The 22035-nt window shown below is 33.8% G+C and overlaps 2 protein-coding genes across 2 annotated transcripts; one reads left to right on the top strand and one right to left on the bottom strand.

Moving 5' to 3' along the window:
• Positions 1-954: 954 nt before the first annotated feature.
• Positions 955-5410, bottom strand: CSLD5 (cellulose synthase-like D5). The gene is made up of 3 exons (XM_016349746.3): positions 4174-5410; positions 3281-4085; positions 955-3015 (listed from the first exon to the last, which is right to left on the bottom strand). Exons 1-3 carry the CDS (start codon positions 5142-5144, stop codon positions 1252-1254), a joined length of 3540 nt encoding a protein of 1179 aa, XP_016205232.1. The 5' UTR covers positions 5145-5410; the 3' UTR covers positions 955-1251.
• A 900-nt stretch (positions 5411-6310) lies between these two features.
• On the top strand, positions 6311-7626 carry LOC107646365 (uncharacterized). The gene is made up of 3 exons (XM_016350554.1): positions 6311-6362; positions 6657-6772; positions 6823-7626. The coding sequence occupies exons 1-3, from the start codon at positions 6311-6313 to the stop codon at positions 7624-7626; spliced, it is 972 nt and encodes a 323-aa protein (XP_016206040.1).
• The last annotated feature ends 14409 nt before the right edge of the window (positions 7627-22035 follow it).

The raw sequence follows: 22035 nt of genomic DNA, 5'->3' as shown, positions 1-22035 counted from the left end.
TGTTTAACAAACCACCTACTAGTACGTGAAAAAATTCATATTAAGGAAGTTGGTGAAAACTTGGCCACCCTTTTTCTCTTGTAATTTACCATTTGTTATTATTATTACTATTATTAGCTTGTTCAACCAATTTTAATTAGTGACATAATCATTGAGCCTTTGGAGAAGACATCTCTTTTTTTTTAATTCATGCTTACTATAATCCAGATTGGTGATTGTAATATGAAGAATAATGAAGAAAAAGGGAGAAAAGAAACAAAGAATATAAGTATCACTTTGGAGGCTTTAGAGGTAGAAGCCAGTGAAAGAGATAAGAGGGGAGGGGGCATGGGACCATAAACAAACGCTCCTTGGTCCACAAAGTTGGCACCTCAGCATCTAAGGTTGTCCTACATTGCAAGCTGCTACAAAGTCCCTCTCCTTGGATGGAAGCTTAAGGGTAGCCTTCCAATTCACGTGTTACACACTTGTTTCAACTTTTCATAGGAATATGCTATGCCTTTTATGTGAACTGGAATAGATTTTGGGGCATCCCCCCAAGTGTTTGGAATGTTATGGACCTAAATGTTGATGGGTATTTATGATAGACATGGAAAATTTTCTCTGTGGTTGGTCACGCACACCAGAAGCAATTAATTAAGATCTTCTCTCTTTTTTTTTTCTGTTTTTTCATCAGTTAGATGAGAGGGACAAAATAATACATGAATGCCCTTTGTCAGTGACATGGTTTCTCTAATTCACGCGACCGTGACAGAAGGTGGGGGGACCATACATGGTGAAGAAAAATCTATCAAGTTTCTAAAATGGGCTCCATCACGTTCATCTTGTGTGACTCCTAATCAATATCTCATTGAACAATGTTGAATCATACATGGCATCAAGGTTTATACCATGTGAGAGTCTGCATCCAATATCAGAGACAAAGTTCATATTCGTGATCTACGCTAACAAATATAATACACATGATAATCAAATCAAATATCTAGGACAAGTTCTCGTACAACATAGTATACACAAAGCTGGCAAGGTGATATATTTTATCTCAATCATTTGAGATGTGTTAACTAAAACTGAATGAACGTTACTGCAATATATTTTTCTCACATGCATATTCAGAATAGCAAGAAAACTAAGATATACTTCTACTCACGTACAATTTAGTACAACAAATACACTAGGACATATATGATTGGCACAATGCAAAAAAAGATGGAGTAGAGGAAAACTTCATCTTTTTTCTTAGGAAGAAAACTAAGGGAACTGGAAATTCATGTAATTTTGTGCTGCTCCTGAAGGTGGGCTTATGTACACCCAAAGCAATGATATGATAATAGAGAGTAATCCAGACCAAACATAAACAATGGTTGGAACCTTCCCTCTTCTTCCCATGAGTCCCTTTGCAAAGGGGAAGAGATGGCAGAGAACCCAGAAACTGAAGAACACACCTCCAACCAGCTTGCTCCATTGTGGAAATGGACTGTAGATAGTTCTGGCTACTCCCACAGCAATAGCAATCATGTTCACCATCATGATTGTGATCGGAGGAACCATTAGGAAGCTCCATTTCACCACGTAAAGGTCTGCGAATTCGTCGTCTCCGTCTTCCGGGGTGGCTGATTTTGAAGTGAGGGTGAATGATATGTCCACTCCGGCTATGACTTTCAACAAGCCTTGGAGCACGGCGGCAGGGTGGGCGCTGGTTCCACCGATCAACCAGAACTGCTCATTTCGCCACCAGTCGTGAAGAGTGATCCCTGACCACTTGATCTCAAGGAGTGCAAGCAAGCAGAGTGTGATTGTGATGCCAAGCAAGAAGACTAAGAATGTTGCACTTAAGGATTGCACTATGAACTTTCCAGTGAAGAGAGAAATTGCAGGCAGGAAGCAATACACAATCAGAAACATTGAGGTGAAAGGGTACATTCCAACATTGAAGTATGCCACTCTTTGCAAGAACTTCATTCTAGGACTTGCCAGCATTGCATTGTTCTTTGAGAAGAAGATCTCCACCGATCCGGTCGCCCAGCGGAGAACTTGGTGGAGCCTATCTGTCAAGTTGATCGGAGCTGTTCCTCGAAAAGCATCCCTCTTGGTGACACAATACACTGATCTCCACCCTCTATTGTGCATTCTGTAACCAGTTACTACATCTTCTGTAACAGAACCATATATCCACCCAACTCGCTTCCCCCATTCAGTTTTGTCCTCATAGAAGCAAGATATGACACTAATTGCCTCTGCAACCGTAGCAGCATCCAAGGGCTCGCGAGGCACGGCGAGAGAGCCTGCTGGCCTTCCATGTGTTCCCTTTCCTTGCAAATCTTGAAGCAACCTTCCCTGATATTCTGCAACAGGGATGGATGCCGCCAGAGAAGTAGAGTTGCCAAATCTCTTTGGAAGAAGCAATGTCTCAATATCAGCGTCATCATCATTGATCGCCACAGCAACTTCATCCTCTTCCTTCTTGGACTTCTTTGGCTTTCTCAGAAACAGCTTAATTTTCCTCCTTCCAAACCATCCATGATGTTCTGTAGCTCTTGGAGGACTAAAACCATAAAGTGCTGTTCTTCTGAATATGCAGCCAGTTCCCACATACATTGGTCCTTGTAATCCATCAAGAGCTCTCATGCTCACATCAAAGAACACCGTGTTGTGGTTCGCATATCGGTCACTCGGATCAATGCCTTCAAATCTTTGAGGGAATTGAACATAGCATATCCTATCACCTCCTCTGTCGAGCATAAAACACATGCCTTCCCTGAGAGCCAGGGAGTTGTAGATGTAGTGATCACAGTCAAGATTCAGAATGAATGGTCCATTCGACATGATTGCGCTTGTTCGAACCAGTGCGTTCATCGCTCCCGCTTTCTTGTTGTGATCATATCCAGGCCTCTTCTCTCTTGACACATACACAAGCATTGGCAATCGAATGTCTACGCCTGTTGTGTCAATCAAATTCTCCGCATCTGCTTCTGATCCAAATTCTTCTTCTGCATTTGGAGGAGCTAACATTGCCTGCAGAATTCAATACCTCATAATTCAAACACTATCTAGCATAGCTAAACCCTTTGATTCAACTACAGAACACAACAATTACATAATTTAATGTCATATGACTTAAAAATTCTATAGCTAAATTATATAATCTATATGCATATTCAACTTCGCAACACAATACTTACGCAATTTAATTCCATATGATTCAAAACACTCTGTAACTATATCTGTTAACACTAATTCTTACAATATATTAGAGAGTAATTTGAGTGAAATAAGTTACCTGGATTATGCCTTCATGATCCCCTCTGGAGTGGTCTGGTTCTGCTGAAGCCCAAGTTCCAGGCCAATAAGCACCATCGGACATCCATGTTGCCTTAGGAACCTTGATAGGTTCGGAAGCAGTGATACCGGCTTCGGATTGTTTCTTCTTTGCTCTTAGCTCCTCATGAGCATTGTAAGCATCTGATCTCCTCCTTATTGACTCTGGCAAGGAGTTTATTCTCACTTTGAATTCATCATACTCTCTTTTCACTCTTCTCCTCTCCCTCACAAAGTCCAATCTAACTTTGTTCTTGAGAAAATCGCGCTTTTGCCCAAAATATGCTTCGGGATTTCTAGGCTCTATACTGTGTTTTCTGCAGAAAGGAACCCAAATTCTAGCAAAGCTAGCAGTCTCGGCGAGAGCTTCAAATGTCAACAGAGCTCCACCATCATCAGACAAGTAGCAAGCAATCTTTTCCACTGGATAATCAACGGCTAGGATGGAGAGAATGGTGTTTGCTGTGACAAGAGGAGGCTCCTTCTCAGGGTCTGCCGTGGAAACAAAAACGTCAATTCCAGGTAGATCAGACCTCCCCTTAGGATTGCGAAGGTTCGGTGACTCAAAGCGCTCTTTCAGGACAGAGAGATCAGTTACTCTGTTTACAGGACAGAGCTTAGGGAGCTGATCAAGAAGCCAAGAGAATGCAAACCATAGCTCACAAGTTATGGACATTCCCCATAGCCACATTGCTTCGCGGTTCGGGTGTCTAATCCTCCATGTTAGAAACAATCCAAGTGCAACAAGACGAAACAGAATAAGCAACCTGAAACAAACACAGTTGAATCTTGAATGAATTGTTTGAATTGAATTGAAATGAAATGAAATATTTCTATATTTGTATAAACTCCAACCTGTATGGACTGAGAATGGCAGCAGATACTCCAACCTTTCGTGTCAAGGGCCTTCTGGCTTTCTCTCCGAAATCCGGACGGATTTCCGAAGCTGAACCAGCTCCATGTCCATCTTTAGGCCACACAGCATTTCCATAGCCATAAGTTCCCTTCGTTTCGAATAGCCAGCGGTTGTGATCGAAATCCGGCGGATGATTCTGCGCCTTAAATGATTTCACAACAGAGAGCCTCTTGTCCAGCTTGAACTCAGCCATGGAAGGCAAAGGCAAAGCCTGATCTTCAGCCTCAGAAACACGCTCGTCATCGTCGTCGTCGTCGTAGTCTTTGCCATCGTCATCTTCATCATCACTCACATACTTGTAAGGCTCTTTGCAACCAGGGCACTTGCCTCCTCCATTTCCGACACATTCCAAGTAACACTCTCTGCATATCTTGAACCCGCACTCGCAAGGACCACCGCTGGACCTTCCTTGAATCGCTTTCTCGTCGCAGCCTTTCATTCCACACATGGATTTAGTTTTCTTTGTTGGCTCCTCTTGCTCCATGGAACACTCAATGACATGCCCTCGGGTCACGGAGTTGAACCCTCCAGTGAAGATTGTTCCTGAGATGTAGCTTGTCTCGGGTTTTCCGGTGTTATTGCCATATTCGGGAAGGCTTGTCTGTGAGGTTGTCAATGGCTGGCGTTCAGGAGTGGCAGGAATTTGAACAGTGTATGTGTAGTACTCTGAGTTGAATTCTTCTGTAGTATTTGAAATTGAGGAATAGTTGTTGGCTCCTCCGCCTGATAACCTCCTTACAACACTGCCGCCGCCGCCACCAGAAGCTCTCCTTAGGGGGGAATTAGGGTTATTGGAGATGGAAGCGCGCGGAACTGGACTGGTTAGTCCTATGCTTCTGCTTCCGCTTTCTTTTCCTCCGGAAGAGACCGTTATGGTCACAGGAGAGGGAGAGGAAGGGGATTTCACCATTTTACTGGATCAAAGACTGAACTAGAAATAGTAACTAGACGAAGAAGAAGAAGAAGGAAATTAAGGTGAAGAGAGAGATAATAAAGAAAAGAATCCTCAACGGTCCATAATTATGAAGTGAGTATGAAGAAGAAGAAAGGAAGGAGAAGTAGAAGGAGGAGAAAGTGGGAGCTTTGTAAGAAGGGCAACAGAAGTAGAAGAAGGAGGAGAAAGTGTAGCTTTGTAAGAAGGGCAGTAGCTTTGAAAGAAGGGCAACGGTCGAATTTGAATTTTGAAGGGCAAAGGTTGGCTTTGGGATTTAAATGCAACGGTCGGCAAATCTGAGCTGTTCATTTACTTGCACTGCACACGATTATTTTCTATTTTATAGTTTATCTTTTAATTGAAGGTGTTGATTAAGAACTTTTTGTTTTTGATATTGGAGTTACAATGCTGTTTTGTTGAAGTGTGGACTGTTGATGTTATTCTCAAATATAAAACTGTTTAATTAAAAAAATAAAAATTGGATCATTCGATTTGTTAGAAGTATAAAAATTAGATCATTTGATTTATATTAAAAAAATAAAAATATTTGAGATATAAAAATTAAGCCTTTTAATTTGTATATTTTTTACAATTTTAAAAAATATCAAAAATTTATGATGTGAGAATATATTACTATTTTTATTTTTATTAAAAAAAAAAAAGCGCCGTTGACTAAAAGAAATCTGGAGTAGTAATCTATGTTAGCAATACAGTCAATGTCTAATTATTGTTCTACCATGTGTAGTAACATTTTTTAGGGACACTACACTGTTAGCGAATAATATTCACATTGACTCTACTATCCACTATAAATATGAATTAACAATTGAGTTTAACTAACCTTCGTAGGAGATTTTAAATTTTTTATATTTTTAATAAAATATTTTTAATTTATAATTTTAACATGAACTTTTAAAGTACAAAATAAATAAATCTTTATCAATTATATATAAATTTTATTTTATAATTTAAGCTACAAAAACTAGTTAATATTTATTATTCTACCAAAAAGAATGAAGTACATCCATAAATCAATAACCTTCTCATAATATAATAGTACTACATATAATAGTACAACCTTCTCGTAAATATAATTTTTTATTAAGCTATATAAATCGCGAGAGGGGTCTCATGAATTTCAAATGAACACAAACCGCAACACCCCTTCAGCGGTTTATGTTGATATGCAGAAAGGCTAGAAACCGTGGCAGGAATTTAGCGGTTTCTGTGTATTTGGTCAAATATGTATAAAGCATAATAGGGGTCTAGGGGTTATGCTTGCACCAAAAACGTCTATATATACTAACCAGGAGGGAGTGATGTGATGGTAAAGGGTCATTTTCACACCTTCCCAAATAGATAGTGAGGAGAATTTTTTTGTTCTAGTCCATTGCTCTGAAAAAATAAAAAACAGCAAAAGGCACGGTGTTAAGTTCACTGATACAAAATCGGTGAGTGTTTTTATCTGGTCAACAAATACTTTGTCAGAGCTAAAGACAAGTATATTGCAAAAGGCAGGGTTGTGTGGGACCAAGTGGGTGAAGAAGGTGTTCTACAAGATTCCGATTGCGGTTGTGTCAACTGGTGTGCAGTGTGAAACATTTGTGATAAGGTCGGACTAAGACATACAGGTTTTGTTTCATTGTTGGCGCAGTTTTCCGGAAGTGAAAATACACGAGCTGTATGTCAAGTTGGAAGATGGTGTCGACAGTTTTGGGGCATCAGCGCCGAATCCTCAGTCGACGACGGTAGGGGTGCTTCTACCTCAATGCCTGTCATTGCACCTGGTTGTCTGTTGACTGAACCTCCATCTGTTCCAGTTGAGTTAGCTATGTCACCTGATTTGATTCCCGGTCTTTTAGGTGACGGTAAACTGGATCGGGTTGAAAATGCGATGCGAGAGAATGATTCGGACGATGAGCCAGATCACATAATAGGGGACAGTAACGAGGTCGAGGATACTCCTAGGAACCCACCAACATGCCAGGGGCCATCTAGTTCTGGGTTCCACCAACACCCGCCACATTTCTCGACGTTGAACTTGGAAGCCGTCGGACAGCAACTGGACTTAGATCCTACATTCGGAGGTCAAGGATTACACAAGGAAAATATTTATGGAAAATTTCAGATTGGCCAATCTTTCCAGACTAAGGAGGAAGTTGTGTTGAGTGTTAAGGATTATAACATCCGTCATGGAGCTGAGTATCGAGTGATGGAGTCAAATCATCTGAAGTATCATAGGAGATGTAAGGAGTTCGAGAACGGTTGTACATGGATGATTCGCATCACACTTCGACAACGTAAGGGTAATTGGGAGGTTAGAAGGTACAACGGACCTCACACTTGCTTGGCCACTTCGATTTCAAGCGACTACCGACAACTCGATCACCACGTCATTTGTGCGAGGATCTTTCCGTTGATTAGGGCGGATGCAGCGGTTACGATAAAGGTGTTGTAAGAAGCTATTAAGGCAACCTATGGATTCAAGCCTAGTTATAGAAAGGTGTGGATGGCAAAACAGAAGGCAGTTGTACAGATCTATGGAGATTGGGAAGAATTCTATGCCGAGTTGCCCTGTTAGATCCTTGGTGTGCAAGCAACGATAGAAGGAACTGTGGCATTGTTGAATAATAAAACTTAAATATAAGACTCAAATCTTTAATTTCAAATAATCAAATACTAAACTTGTAATTTCAAAATTTAAATCTTAAATTTAAATAACTAAACTACAAAACTTATAATTTTAAAATTTAAGAATGTAAAATACAACCATTAGGTTTTATTTACAAAATTTAATCTTTAAATTTTAAACCCTAAATTTTACCAAAATTATAATATTAGAATTTAAACTTACATATTTAAAGGCTAAAATTTTAAATCTTAGTTTTCAAATACGATACTTAAACAACAACCCTACAAGCCTTGCAATTTGAACCCTATATCTCAAATACAAGAGGATCATCATTCTACTTAAACATTTAATCCTACCTTTAAATTTTATGTCTTAATTTTGAAATTCTAAACTGGCCAATCCTAAATTATGTGTTCTAACTACTGCACCCAAATACTACATTTTATTTTATATGAAATTCAATAACTAAAAGAAAACAAACTTACCTCTTCGTTGATGCTGCCGGCAATGTGCGCAACGCCGTTGAGCCGGTAAAGACTGCGTTCGTCCGCAATGGTCCCGACTCTAGCAAAATCAAAATGGCCAAATCCTCTAAACGTGAAAAACTTTGTCTTCCTCACCACACTTTCCTCTCTCCCTCTCTCTAAAACATCGCTTTCTCTCTCTAAAAAGATGAAAATGGCTCAAATTGAATAATGTAAGAACCGCGATTAATTAACCATTTAATTAAATAATTAAATTACTCAAAATAGGATCCAAAAGTTTATAATGTGAATTAGAAATTTTAAATAGGATATTTGGACTCAGTAGATTTTTCTGAGTTGGAAAATATAATTTTCTACAAAAAATCGCATAAAAACGTGAACCGGTAAATTAACCACCAGCAGTACCGGCTTAAGTCTGTCCGGTACTGTGCGAGAATAATTAAAAATAGTAGAAAACCTTAGGAAAACATTTAGAATTAAAAATTGGGCACTAATTTTAAAGGTTTAGCCCGAAATTGGGATAATCGGGCCAAACACGCTAACGGGTTAGATCGGGCCCAAGTTAGGTCGAAGCCCAACATATATAAGTTCATTAAATGAACTCATTCAGCCTCATTCTTCACTGAAACACAACACACACCAGCTGAAGTGAGAAGAGAGTGAGGGTTTCCATTGTCACTATTCACATCCAACTTCCCAAGCTCATAACTTGAGCTACGGAGCTCTGATCGTCGCACTGTTTGCGGCCACGCGATCACCACAAAGAGCTCTACAAAACTCACCCAAGAAACTGGTAAGAAAATCTCGATTTCCCTCTCAGCCTTTCCTTCCATAAATTTGAAAATTTAGCGCTTGAGGTTTTGAGATTTTGATGTTTTAATGTGTTTAGGATCAATCTAACTTGAGGAAAGTATTTGGTTATGATCCTATGACCTTTGGAGAAGGTGAGAATCCTAAACTTCTTATAAATTTTTGAGATTTTGAGTTTAGGGATTAATTGTAGTGATATATGTGGTTTAGATTAAATATTGTTGGTGAAAAACCAAATTGGAGGTTGAACTTGTGGAATTGGAGCTTTGGGAGCTAACTCTTGTAAGTGGAGGCTTGGTTTGGATACAAATTTTGGTGTTGGTACATATTGAGAATCGGCTAAGGTATGGTTTCGATTTTCTCTATGTAAAATGTAATATTTCTAGACACTTAGGCTAGTGGACTATAAGATAGGTTTGAATGGTTGATAGTTGATTATGATTATTGATGCTTGTGATGATTATGATGAATTATGATGATAATTGTTGATGTTGGAATGAATGATGATAATTATATGAAATATGATGAGATATGATGAATTATGTTGGTGAAGAGTTAAATTGTGTTAGATTGGGGAGGTTGAAATCTTGATTTATAACTTATAGAGCTTGTTGAATTATGTTGGAAAAATTGATTGAAATAGGGTTGAATTGATGGAGGAGGTCAACTGGTAAGTGGAGAGACATATGATTGTGATTATGGACATGAATGGTAAGGATTGATGTGCAATAGAATGTTTGTAAAATGGTTTTGATTTGGTTTTGGTTGTGAATTTTGGAAAGTTGAGAACCTTGTTGTTTTTGGTAAAAACTAGTTTTTGGTGAACTTTGATGGAGCATAACTTGATCCTCAAAGCATGAAATTGAATGAACTTTGTTTTAAATTAAAGGTTGCTTTGAGAGCCTTAAATTGATATAAAGTTTGAAGAAAATCGAATTGGGTAAAGTACTAAATTGGTCCCTTATGTTTGGGCGTAATTATATTTTGATTCTTAAGGTTTAAAGTGTCCTATTTGAATACAAAAATGTTTCATTTAGCATCAATTTAGTCCCACAGTGAGGTCAAAGTTAATTAATTAACGAAATGTCCTACATAACAATAGTACAAGAACAAAATCGATAATCTGGAGAACATGTACAAGCTCTAGAGGCACAAAATCAACCGTTGATGTATCAATATATTTATTTATTATTTTTCCTACAATATAAATAAAATATTTTCCATAGAACTAAAGAGAATGATAAATAAATATATTGATGCATCAACGGTTGATTTTGTGCCTCTGGAGCTTGTACTTGTTCTCCAGATTATCGATTTTGTTCTTGTACTGTTGTTATGTAGGACATTCCGTTAGTTATTTAAGTTTGACCTCACTGTGGGACTAAATTGATGCTAAATGAAACTTTTTTGGATTCAAATAGGACACTTTAAACCTTAAGAACTAAAATAGAATTACGCCCAAACATAGGGGACCAATTTAGTACTTTACCCAAATGGAATTTTATAGAGGAAGTTATGACTGTTTAAAGTTTAGTGCCAAGAACTGAACTCTGCAACATTTGAAAATTTTCTAAGTCTGGTGTGGGCTGCGTACGCGACACAGTGCACGCGATGCGACCAAACTATTCGGGTTAGACATCTCGCGTACGCGAGGCACTGCATGCGTACGCGAGCTATCAAAAATGCAACCTTTGCGTACGCAAATTTTAACATGTGACGCGAGCTATAAAAAATGCAACCTTTGCGTATGTGAATTTTAACACGCGTCGCGAGCAACCTATTCGGGTTAGGACACTCGCGTACACGAGCAGAGGGTTGTGTACGCGACCACCCCTTTTTCAACAGCATGCGTACGCGAGACCCCTATTTTTCTGAAAAACTGTTTTTTCTTGTTTTCAAAGGTTCTCTAGTTTCCCAAACATTCTTTAAAGGCTGTTTAAGAATACTATCTAGTGCTTAGGTCCTAATACTACTAAGGATGAGTTAAAAACTTAAATAGATGAATTTCTGTATGAATTTTAGAAGACAGAGACTTAGGTTTCTGGTATACTGAAGATGGATTAGTTGAGACAGATGACGGAGTGCTGTAATAATGATTGACATAATGAGTTGTGAAAATTATGAATTGATGGTGGTTGAGACGAGTCTGAAACTCGTAGTGGAATGATGGATTACTGATGTACTGAAAAGCGATTTCTGAAACCACTGATATATTAATTTTTAATGAGATTATTGAGACGCTATGCGCCTGGCAAGGACGGTAGGTTTATCCCGCTTACGTTGAGATGTGAGGTCCGTGGCAAGAGTATCTCACTCGTATCCCTTCGGAATCACTAGAGTGTGTAAGCATTGTATCCTGGACCGTGTTCTGGCCACGATATCTCGAGGGTTCCCATTCTGAGACCGAAGGGCGACGTCTCCATGGAGATGTGTCGGGTTGGCAGTTGAATCGACAATGTGATATCACAGCCAAATAAGACAGGCATTAATCATGTGCATCTTCTATCTGTTTGTTTGCTTTTCCGACTTGAAATTGCTTGCCTAATTGAATAACATGATTAATTACTTCTTGACTTTCTTGATATACATGCTATACTTGTGCTTTACTTACATTGCTATTACTTGTGTTTTCTGTTGTGATTGAGGAGGTTCGGAAGGCAGTGGCGATGGGATCGTATGGAGGTTAGCTGGCGAAGGCTGTGGGACAGCGGTGTAAATGTTAGAATAGAACATCCCTAAGTTAGATCCTCTTATTTTTCTTTATGGTTTTAAGTAATGGTTTTAAATGTACTTATGTTTTAAGCTTGAATCTTATGATGGATATGAAACTCTAGGATTGCCTCTGGCGTCCAGGAGTCTTATATCTTACATTACTGGGCACTGTTACCATACTGAGAATCTCCGGTTCTCATTCCATACTTTGCTGTTATTTTTCAGATGCAGGTCGCAACCCACCTCGGTGAGTTACTCAATGGTGACAGAGCAGAAAACCTTATTCCATTTTGTTGTCACTTTGGTTATTTTGATTAGTTCTCTCACTTTTATATTTATATTTGCCTTAGAGGCTTACTATGAGAGAGATATTGTATAAGCTATTTTACTTTAAAAAATCTGTATGTCTGTATACACTAGTCGGCTTAAATTCCGCGGGCTGCGGCTAGTTCTTTATGACTATTATACTATAATATCTATATATGCTTCGTTCTCTTTTATCTTTACCTTGTATCTTATGCTTTTTAGCCTTGTGTGAATGTTTTGCGCTTTTGAAACTCTTTTTTGAGCTTAATTCTTCATTGGGCTTCTAGAACTATTATTCCTTTCTATATATATTTATGTATAAGGCTTAGAATTATCGTAACCTTTGATTAACCTTTGCTTTACGGCTAGAGGTAAGGTTTAGGATAATTAGGGTATTACAAATAATCTGCGACTCCCCTCTCGCGTATTTATACTAAAGCATAAACCGTTGGACCCTGTCGCGGTTTATGCACATTTCCCATATACATAGAAACCGCGAGACTCCTGCCGCGGTTTCTAGCCATTTTGCACATCAACATAAACCGCTGGAGGGGTGTAGCGGTTTATGTTCATTTGGAATCCGTGGGACCTCTCTCGCGGTTTATATAGTTTAGTAAAAAATTGCATATGCAATATGCAAAAGTTGTATTTCGGTAAATTTGAGGCCCAAATGATTTATTTTAGTCATTTATCCATATTTATATATATATATAAGAATTTTAATTAGGTTTAATTACTCTGTTCGTCTCTTAGTTTTTTAATTAGGTCCCTATAAGAATTTTTAATTAGGTCCCTATAGTTAAGCATATTATAAAAGAAAGGTTTAATTATTTTGTTCGTCTCTATAGTTTCGCAAAATTTTTAATTAGGTCCCTATACTTTTTTTTCTTTTAATTGAGTCCTTGCACCAATTTTTTTTTAATTGGGTCCCTATATTTTTTTTTCTTTTATTTGTGTCTCTATACCAATTTTTTTTATTTTACTTGAGTCCCTATACAATTAAACCAATTACTGTCAATAGGGACCTAATTGAAAAAAAAAATTTCGTACAGGGATCAAATTAAAAGGAAAAAAAGTATAGGAAGCTAATTGAAAATTTTGTGAAACTATAAGAACCAACAGAGTAATTAAACTTAAAAAAATTATTTTAATATTATTTATTGTTTCTATGTATTGAAAACGTAAAAAAAAATATATTTTTATAATAAATAATATTAAAATATTTTTTTATGGCATGCTTAATTTATGCTTTTAGGACATACGATAGCAAAATTTTATATATAGAAGTGTTATCTAGTGAAAAAAATATTTTTATATGAAAAATAAAAGAGTTTAATTATAACTATTAGACCTAAATAAATGACTAAAATTAGACTATATATAATTTAAAAAGAGAATGTGTATAATTAATTGTGTAATTTTTGTACGTATTAATTTTATATTTATATTAAAACATGATAATTTACTATATTACATTATTTTACTATTAACGTATCTAGTATTACATTATAAAATATAAAAATTAAAGTAATTATTGTATAGTTTAGATGGATTGGACTAAATATAAAAATATAAAATAGAATTATATTATTGAATTTTAGTAATTTTAAGTAGTTAATAATATAAAATAAGATAGAAGTGACTATTCATAATTGAATAGTTTTGGTGGATTAGATTTAAAAAAAAAATCGAAAAATACTCTAAATAAAAAGTCAAAGCAACTTTAATATTAAATACATTAATACGATTTTAGTTTTATATAATAGTTAGATAATAGATTAGTAAAAGCAAATTGGAGGATGATTTTAATTAGTATTCGATCGATAAAATATTCATTTAGAATTAAAAAAGAAGTACAAATATGATATTATTAAAAATAATAAATTTTTATGTTTAAACAATTACATTTAAATAAAATATTTGTTAATATACAATTTAGAGTAACATAGCTTCATGAACATTAATCGTTAATCAATTATGAACTAACATAAAATTATAATATACTTTATTTACAAAAAATAATCAACAATTAATATTAATAAATAAAAACAATCATCCAAACACTTTGATTAAAAGTATGAGTGGTTATTATTCATTATTAATAATATTTTGATCATAACCAAAAGTAAAAATATAATTATCCATATTTAGATTGTTAAAAGAATTAACGTTATAAGTAATAAATTATATATTTTATTATGCATATTATAAATTAATGAATTAAACTAATTGATATAAATTATAATAAATTGTGTGATATTTAAAAAATATATATATAAGAAGAAAATAAAAGAAATAGAAGAGATACACTACACTAAAATAAATTAAGTGTGAGAGTTTTTTTTTTTGTAAATTTTATATCACATTCGTTTCAATAATAATAAATAAAAATATGTCTACTTGATATCCAAGAAAAAAAATAATGAAATCAAGTCATAATACATGTAAAATCCATAAAATTAGTAGATAATTAGCTAATAAATTAATTATTAATAAAAATTAGAAAAATTGAATTTTATAGTTTAATGAGATAGAACTAATTAAAATAAAAATTTTGACACTAATTTTAAAGAATTTGACTCAAAATTAAACCAATCAAACTAAACCAAACGAATTGGGCCCATAATGGGCCCAAGGCCCAACTCAAACCTCATATTAATGAAGAGCTTAGCTCTTCATTCCTCAAACCTTGAGGGAAACACGCGGGAAATTTCAGAAAGGGGGGAGGAACAAAGAAAATCACAAAACCTTTGGCTAAATTTCAATCTCATATAACTTTTGATCCGGAGCTCCGATTGACGAGCCGTTAGTGGCCGTCACGGAATTCTCTTCAAAACCCACCCAATAATTTGATAAGAAAATCTTGGTTTCTCTCTCATCCATTCTCTCCCTAATTTCGAAATTCAATGAACAAGTATGTTGAATTTTGTGTAATTTCGGTGTTTAGGTTCGAATTAACTTGCGGGTATTGCCGGGTTTAGCTTGTTTGAGTTGTGGGTCACGTAAGCACCCTCAAAACTCTTGTGTACTATTGAAATAGTGAACTATATGTTGATTATAGTGACAATTATAATGTTAAATTGAAATTGGTTGTTGAATGGAGTCAATTTGAGAAATTGGAAGTTAGAAGGTTAACTTTGGAGGTTGGGTTCGTTGGTGAGAGGCTGGAGTGGTGAAGCTTGTGGTGCGTGAACACTTGACGTGTTCCAGGTTTAACGAAGAATCGGCCAAGGTATGGTTTTGGTTTCTCGTATATAATATGTAAAGTATCATGAAAACTTAGACTAAATGACCATAGAATAAGTTTGGATTGAATGTTTGGTTGTTGAGGTGATTAGGGAACTAATATGTGTGTGTGTGTGTGTAATGAATTTGAGAATTGATATATGTCTGTAAATATAGAAGAGTTATGAAAGATGACTGATGAGTGAATTAAAATGTATTATGTGATTTTGAATTGTTGGGATTGAGAATGTGAATATTGAGGATTAATTATAAGATTGATTATGAAATATGTTGTGTTGGCTAATGATATGAGTGCGGCGGAAGGTTGATGAGATGATGTATTAAATGAATAATAATGCTATTTTAATGTTTAAGTACGGAATTATGTTTGATTATGAGTTCTTAGGGTTGAAGTTGATGAGTAAGTATATTGGTGGGTTGTGAAATGTATGAGAAGGGTTAAGATTGATTTTATCTTGTTTTGGGTTGATTAAAAACTTGGAATGTTGGTTTTGAGTTGGAAAACTTGGTAAAAATAGAGGTTGATGTTTTTGATAAAAAACTAAATTTTGACCCAACTTCGATAAGGCATAACTCGGCTTCCAGACTCCCAATATTTTCCAAACTTATTTCATATGAAAACTGGGTCCATGAAATTTATGTCGTTCGAAGAACGGGCTAAAACCGATTTTTAACAAAAAAGTTAGACCCGTCGGAAGTTTGGTGTGTAAAGTGGATTCTGTAGCACTCAATAAATTTTTACCTAACCTGCAGAACCTCGCGTATGCCGGCACATGCACGCAACGCGAGCAATCAATTCAAGCCAAGGGGACTCACGTACGTGAGGAGTCGCGTACGCGAGTGAGAAAATTTACACTCCCGAGTACGCACACCATGGCATGCTTACGCGGGACCCTGTTTTCAGCAACAGTGAGTTTTTATGATTTAAACGTAATTTTAAGATTTTAAGCCTTTATTTTTACTTTCTAAGATCCTAAAACTTAGTTTTAATTACAGTGAGAGAGTTGAACCTTGAGAGGATAATAACTTGTAAGTGAAGAAAGATTGTGAAGGGGTGATGTAAGTTAAGAAGTGCGGAAAATGTTGAGTCTTGTGATAAATTGTTGGGAATAATGAATATGACCTGAATGAGAATGACGAAATATTGATGAGTTATAATTGATAATATGAATTGAGATTGAATGAATATATGTTTGTGATACCTGGGCAGTAGTAAGGATTGTAGTTCGTCTCGCTTGTTCTGGGTCAATGTTTGAGATGTGATAACGATGATAATTGATTAAGAATGAATGGATGTATGTTGGTGATACCTGGGCAGTAGCAAGGATTGTGGTTCGTCCCGCTTGCTCCAGGTCAGTGATTGTGACGCCTGGGTAGTAGCAGCAATAGTAGATTATTCCACTTGCTCCAGGTTGAGCTTTTAAACATCCGCCTGGGTAGTAGCGGTAATAGTGGTTCTTCCACTTGCTCTGGGTTAAGCGGGTAGTAACAAGGGGGTTGTAGCTCAAACCCACTTACTCGGCGATGGGTGTTTTTATCCATGGTTAGCTACTAGGACGTGTCGGGTTGGCTATATAACCGATAGATGATATCATCAGTCATAGGGCAGGCATACATCATATGCATATGCGTATTTTGTTTGATTGTGTATTTAATTGGGATTGCCTATGTGATTATCATGCTTACCTGTTATGTTCACTACCTGCTGTAACTGTATCCTATTTGTGTTTGTCATTGTCTGCTTTATTTGTTTGTGTGGTTCTACCGGTGTTTTGGAGGATGGTGGAGGAAGGTGAATAGTTGTGGGTTCAACTTAGAGTTTAGTTAAGATTAAGAACATTAAAGAGCTACCCCACTTATGGCTACTGTTTTAAATCTTTAAGTTTTAAAAACTGAGTGTCGGAGTTTTAGGATTGCCTCTGATTTTTTCGGGACCTTATATATTATGTATGTGGGTACCACTACCATGCTGAGAACCTCCGGTTCTCATTCCATATGTGTTGTAGCTTTTCAGATGCTGGTTGAGAAGCACCACACTGTGTATTTTGGAGAGACTCTGAGGAAGCGAAGAACTCTTGGGATTTATGGTTGTATTTTGTTTATATTTATATATGTGTATAGATTCTCCACCTTATATTTTATGTTTGTCCCTCTTAGAGGTTGTCTCAGAGAAACAGGTTGTCGATTTTCTGTTTTGGGTTACTTTGGGGTGTATATATATGTATATGTATATTCTGGTTGATTTTTACTTCGCAGGCCGAGCTTAGAACTTGTTAATTGCATACTTGGAACTATGATCTTGTATATTCTATCCAATCGTGAGTGTTGCGTTGTTCTGCTTGTATTTTGTTCAATAACTTTTCTTCAAGGCTCCTAGATAACCTCATTTTCAACTATATTTTTATATAATTTTACTTTTAGAGGTTGTAATACCTCACCACCTCAATTTTATGATTTAAGCATAAGATTAAATGTGGTAGGGTGTTACAATACAGCTCTAAACAAGGGCGGAGATAGATTAATTTTTAGGAAGGGGCCAAAAAAAACTTTATAATTAATAAAGAATAAAATAAAAATTTTAAGGGGGACTAAACTAAAATTTATGTATAACTTGTAAAGAAAACTTGATAGTTGGGGGAGGCCATTGTCCCCCTTGACTTGTACGTGGCTCCGCCTCTGACTCTAAAGTAAAAATTTAAATTAGACCATAATATCATTGCAAAACGCAAATTGAAAGTAAGTCCACACTACAATACACTACACAAATAAATAAATAACTTAAGTAAATTCAAACACAGAACTTTTTTTATTTATGCATACATGATAATACCATAGTCCATGAATGCTTTATAGCTAACATATCATATATAGTTTCAAATGATAAACACTCATTAATGAGAGTTGGAGGGTGAGGTGCCTTGTGTTCACAATAGTTGCTTTCTTGAGACGACATCTCATAAAAAGAAAATAATTGCTGTAAAAATTACTCAATGAAAGAGTAATTGGTAAAAAAAAAATATTTTCTTCTAGTATATATGAACTTTATAGTGATAAAATAAAAATTAAAAAATAAAATTTTGTATTTTTATATGAGGAATTGAATTTGACATTTATCCTAATAAAATTAAATAATTAATTAGTTGTAATTTATGTATTTAAATAAATAAAATAAATTAAATAAATATTTTTAAGAATTAATTAGTTGATACAAATAATTAGTATAATTGATTTGATTTGATTTATTGAATTCAAACAAAATAAATTAAGAAATAGTTGATTGAATTAATTACTTGATATAATTAATTTATTATAATTAATTGAATTTAATGAATTAAAAAATAAAAAGAGAAGCATAAGAGACAATAAATTTCTTAACTAAATTAATTTGTATTTATTATATTCAATTAGAATAAGTAATAAAATTTTATTTTTTGATACTTTCACTTTTTTTTAGTAGTTTGATAGAAAGTCCATTAAACTTAAGTTGATCTAGGCTATAAAAAAATTTACGTAAGGATAACTCCCTTCTTTAAAACTCTTTGGTAGTATTTTTTCATTGTAATAAAAATAAAAAAATCAGAGAACAAAAAATCATTTTCTTATTCTTTCTCTAAAAAAAAAAATTAGTAGACTAACGGATCAAAATTCTCCTGTTAAGTAATCGTGCATTATGATAGAAGTGTCCAATTTTCTAAAATTCTAGCAACTAGAGCTCTTTTTATCATTTTTTTTGCATGTACCTACAGTAGCATTCAAGTAATCCCCTTTGATTTCACCGATTTTGGCCTGTGATTTATAATTAATTGAATTTAATAAATTAAAAAAATAAAAAAGCCTAGTAACAATGAATTTCTTAACCAAATTAATCTGTATTTATTATATTCAATTAGAATAAATAATAAATTATCTATGTTATCATGTATCTTATAAATTAATAATTAAAATATTTGATATAATAAATTATAATTAATTAATTGACATAAATTATAATAAATTGTGTGATATTTTAATATTTAATCAAATTAATTAGTTGATATAATTAATTTATTGTAATAAATTATATTTAATGAGTTAAAAGAAATAAATCGAAAAATACTCTAAAAAGTATGTCATGTTAGTTCCATGATCCATCATTAAGTGTATAAATTTTATTTTTATATAATAGAATAGATAGAAACACTAAATCAACCACTGCTAAACCTATTTTTGATCAAGATGGCAATGTATTGGAGGTATGTTCTAAAAAAAAAAAAATGAGAACAAATTAATTTCAATTGCATGAGCTCAATTATTTAAGTATATGCATATGGCTAGAAGATCTAAAGAGAAATTGCTCCTGGTTATAAATGAAGCTTCTTCTATTGAGATGCAATTGGCCGAGGAGAAAAATGAAGTCATATCGACTAAGAAAAGTGAACTAGAGTTTTTTTATTGGCTCTAATATTTTTCAAGAAGTTGAAATTCTTCTGCTCGATTCTTCAAACACCAAAGAAAGTGAAAAACAACTTAAAAGTAGAAAAAAGAAGGCAATTGAACAACACCAAAAAAATAAGACTTTGCAAGACCTGCAAATAATATGCAAACCATGATAGCTGCAATTGCTCCACAAAGACTTCTTTTTAAATTTTGATAATCAATTATGTCATTTAGTTTTAATTTAATATAATTTCTTCTGGTATTTCACTTTCTAATTTTATTATTATTATTATTATTATTATTTTTTCTGTTTTGTAGCAATCAAAGATATGAAGTTTTGTTACTATAATTATGTGTTTGGAGATAATTGTTAATTTGGTAGATTATAAATGAGTTGTTACTTTAGTTTGTGTGTTAGCATTTTTTATGCTTTAAGTGTTGTAGTTATGAGATGTCTTTTGTATGACTTGTTACAAATTTATAATTTGTGATCATTCTTAATGACAATTTCGAAGGAAATATATCACGAATCATTAAATTAGTATTTATGTCATTTATGAACTTGTAATTTATGTTATTTTATATGATTCTCATTATTAATTAATGTTTATCATAAATTTTTATGAAGTTAAAAATTAATTTAAACTTATAACTTCTCATTATATTATTACTCTTAATTTTATCATGCCATAAAATTTAATCATGCAGTAAAATTGTATTTATTTATAATATTTACTTATATATTATTTATTTATAGACTAATGTATTTTATTTCATAACTCATATATTAAATTATACATTAAAAATAAATTAAATAATATATATTATATATAAATATATAATGACTATTTTTAATATATAAATTATTTTTATATAAAATTAATACTTAATAATTATTAAATAATTTAATATATTAAAAAAAATCAACTATAAACATAATTACATGCAATTTTCCATTACATATTTTCATGTGAATAACTATAATATTAAATTTTGTACACATAGTATTTGTAAACAACAGATTATTGTAAATACATTGTGAAAACGACCATCAATGAATAAATATAGATATATCCTCACAAATTAGCATTGTCACCTCTATACAATATGTACCGTGCGATAGAATTATAGATAGATCTACTTCATAGTTGGTGTTCATACCCTGACCCAATAAACAAAAGTCAGGCCCAATAAAACAAAAAGATCCACCAAAAAGGTGGCCCTCACAATATGTCGTCGGACACGGATTTAAGGAGACAAAATTTTACCATCTCTATCTTTTTTAAAAAATAGATCCCAACAAACTCCCAAGATAAAGGGAACAGTTATCCATCCGAAAAGATGGAACTACTCCAATAAATTTGGTTATCTACTCTACTATAAATATACTAAATATACTAACACCTCTCATGTATAAGACACATTCTACTCTACTAAAAAACCTACTCAAAGCTCCTGTTAACTTAAGCATCAGAATCTTTTGCAGGTACCACCCTCACCTTCTCACGAGAAACTCGGACAGGCAGCACCTCGACACCAAAGAAGTCGGACGCTGCCATACCAAAGGATCTAGACCTCAATTCAAGCTCAAATCACTGTTTCAAGTAACCCTTAAATTAGTGGGATGTAATTTTAGGACCTATTCTTTTAATAAAATTATTTAAAAAAATTTATATTTGTCAATTTAAAAAAAATGGATATAATTTTATAACTAAAGTAATTCTTCATTCTTAGTTAAAGAATAATAAAATAAATTACCTATTACAATATTTATTTCATAACTAAAGTAACTCTTTATATATTGAATTATGTTTTAAATAATATAATTAAAAATATATAAATTATAAATATATTTTAAAATTAATTTTTCTCTCTAATTTTAAGAATACTAATAATCTCTTTTCTCTAATTTTAAACACATTAATTATACACATTCTTTCTCTAAATTTTATAGTCTAATTCTAACCATTTATTTAAATTTAATAATTATAATTAAACGCTCTCATTTCTCATATAAAACACCTTTTTCACTAAATATATATATATATATATATATATATATATATATATATACTTACACTTGCCACTTAGTTTAATTACTTTAGTACTAATGAGTTTAATATACTGTAGTTACTGAATTCTTCCGTGCTGTGACTTGAAATTACTTACCCTAGATCTTTCATTTCAATAGGTTTAGATATTTCATAAAATAAATGTGAATGTTAAAATTTAAAAGAAATAAACTATATTTCAACGGTCC

This window comes from Arachis ipaensis, chromosome B6, assembly GCF_059453495.1.
Source record: "Arachis ipaensis isolate K30076 ecotype BB chromosome B6, ASM5945349v1, whole genome shotgun sequence".
NCBI classification, from domain to species: Eukaryota; Viridiplantae; Streptophyta; class Magnoliopsida; order Fabales; family Fabaceae; genus Arachis; species Arachis ipaensis.
The sequence above is the reverse complement of the archived record's forward strand: the minus strand, read 5'-3'. Positions and strand labels throughout refer to the sequence as shown.

What these genes read in the sequence shown, in the direction of transcription:
- CSLD5 (XM_016349746.3), bottom strand. Translation starts at nt 5,144, where the DNA reads ATGGTGAAATCCCCTTCCTCTCCCTCTCCTGTGACCATAACGGTCTCT. An exon ending in GCCATTCTCAGTCCATACAG is followed by an intron (nt 4,086 to 4,173) that starts GTTGGAGTTTAT and finishes TGTTTGTTTCAG; the next exon opens with GTTGCTTATTCTGTTTCGTC. An exon ending in ATCATGAAGGCATAATCCAG is followed by an intron (nt 3,016 to 3,280) that starts GTAACTTATTTC and finishes TGAATTCTGCAG; the next exon opens with GCAATGTTAGCTCCTCCAAA.
- LOC107646365 (XM_016350554.1), top strand. Translation starts at nt 6,311, where the DNA reads ATGAACACAAACCGCAACACCCCTTCAGCGGTTTATGTTGATATGCAG. An exon ending in TTATGTTGATATGCAGAAAG is followed by an intron (nt 6,363 to 6,656) that starts GCTAGAAACCGT and finishes ATACTTTGTCAG; the next exon opens with AGCTAAAGACAAGTATATTG. An exon ending in GTGTGCAGTGTGAAACATTT is followed by an intron (nt 6,773 to 6,822) that starts GTGATAAGGTCG and finishes TTGTTGGCGCAG; the next exon opens with TTTTCCGGAAGTGAAAATAC.